Source organism: Lactuca sativa, chromosome 1 (assembly GCF_002870075.4).
Source record: "Lactuca sativa cultivar Salinas chromosome 1, Lsat_Salinas_v11, whole genome shotgun sequence".
NCBI classification, from domain to species: Eukaryota; Viridiplantae; Streptophyta; class Magnoliopsida; order Asterales; family Asteraceae; genus Lactuca; species Lactuca sativa.
Genome location: NC_056623.2, coordinates 46,985,456 through 46,987,501, shown reverse-complemented (window position 1 = coordinate 46,987,501; position 2,046 = coordinate 46,985,456). Strand labels below are relative to the sequence as shown.

Below are 2,046 nucleotides of genomic sequence, written 5' to 3'. Positions count from 1 at the left end.
TCCCTAATAAATTTGGGCCAATTTTGATTTCTCAAGAACTTATTAAAGACTAAATTTCAGTCTTTGATAAAATTACTCCAATTTGGCTTTTGAAGGAAAAATTTTAAAGACTAGATTTCAGTTTGTAATAGCCACACATATTTTACATTCGAATTGACACTTATAATGGACTATAAATTAATATATAAGACTGATTGTTTATTTATACAAAACATATATCAGAGATCTATTAATTAGTCACATATACTATTTGGATGAAAATTATTAAGGACTGAAGTTTAGTCTCATATAGACTAGCCAAATTTTGACTTTCGATGAAAAATCATTAGGGACTTAATTTTACTCCCAAATAAACATGTATTGGTGTTGGTTTTTAGAGTACTTATTAGAGACTAAATATTAGTCTTTGTGATAGATTATTTAGTAATAGATAACATATATCAAATATCCATGAATCGGTAGTGTATATAATTTTATTCAAAACATAGTGATCACTGAATTTTAATCTCATATATATTAGAATATATATTAGAAGTTAGAACCAATTTTGTTTGTGAGGAAGCCTTATTAGGGACTAAATCCTCATCTATTATTAGAAGAAAAAACTTATGGTAGACTGAATTAGGACTCACAAAAAAATTATATTACACAAAAATATATGTCCCAAAAAGTATATCATCATTAGTAAAATGTTAAATGATCTACGACAAAAATAATTATTTTTTGTGAGGTTACATCATCTTTTCTAAAAATTTAAGACATAAAACAATGTTGTCGTATATTGACTTCTAAAATTGAGAAAAAGAAAATACATTATTGTTTTTATTTATGACCGTCGTCTAAAAGCGTCATATTATATTTCACCCTTAACCCTTTTTCCTACGGTATGACCAATAGAAATTGAGAATAAACATTACAAACATATTTATATTTTACATTTAGTATCCGAGAAACTATGATAATTCATATATAATAAATAATGTATCACCTCCACCCCCTCCAACGCCTCACCAACATCACCCCCTTCACGACCATCACTGCCATCACATCTGTCGCCATCACCACAACCTTCATGACCATCACCACCACCACCACTTCTACTTCCATCTTCATCCCCTACATCCCTATTACCACTACTTATGCCACCTCCTCCCCTAATACCTCTTCCACAACTACATCCGTCCTCGCTGCAGCCACCGTTGTTACCATCACCACATCCTTCTACAAGACCATCACCTCTGCCTCGATCACCTCCAAAACGACCACCACCTCCATCCCTCCACCGCTTCCAACACCGTTTGTGCCACCTCTACCCCTTCTGCTACCACAACTAGCAACAACATCGTTGTCACTACCGCCGCCTCCAAGACCATCGTCTCCACCACCACCTATACCATTACTACTGTGGCCACCACTATTACCCTTGTCACTACCACCACTTTACCATTACCAACTCCGTCAGCGTCACTTCCACCACCTCCACCAACTACAATCCCTCTGCCACCACTACCATTATCACCTTCACAAGCGACACTTTTTCCGCGACAACCACCACCTCATCCATCACAAGCACTGCCACCACCGCCACCATTACCACATTATGCCACCACCATATCCTTCCTCTACACTTCCACCACTACCTCTTCCATTTCCGCCTTCATCCTCTCCACCTCCATTGCTACCTCTCCCACCACCACCTCTACACTATATATTACCACTATCTCCATGATACCAGCCACCACCACTACCACCTTTGTCACTATCATTGACACCTTTGTGACCATCAACACCACCTCAATCATTTTCGTTGTCGTCACCGTCAATAGCCACCTATGCTATCACCACCTCAACCTACATACCCACCACTCCACAACCACCTCTATAATCGGCGACGACAACACCAGTTCAACTAGTCAATCTGTCCCAAAAAACTAGATGATATATATATATATATATATATATATATATATATATATATATATATATATATATAATAAATTAAGTAATATTTAACATTTTTATATTTTAATATTTAAGATTTAAGAT

General features: G+C 36.1%; 1 protein-coding gene across 1 annotated transcript; it reads right to left on the bottom strand.

The window, feature by feature from the left end:
- Positions 1–822: 822 nt before the first annotated feature.
- On the bottom strand, positions 823–1,591 carry LOC111882769 (uncharacterized). Its single transcript, XM_023879139.1, has 4 exons — positions 1,491–1,591; positions 1,226–1,438; positions 989–1,187; positions 823–879 (listed from the first exon to the last, which is right to left on the bottom strand). Exons 1-4 carry the CDS (start codon positions 1,589–1,591, stop codon positions 823–825), a joined length of 570 nt encoding a protein of 189 aa, XP_023734907.1.
- Positions 1,592–2,046: the final 455 nt, after the last annotated feature.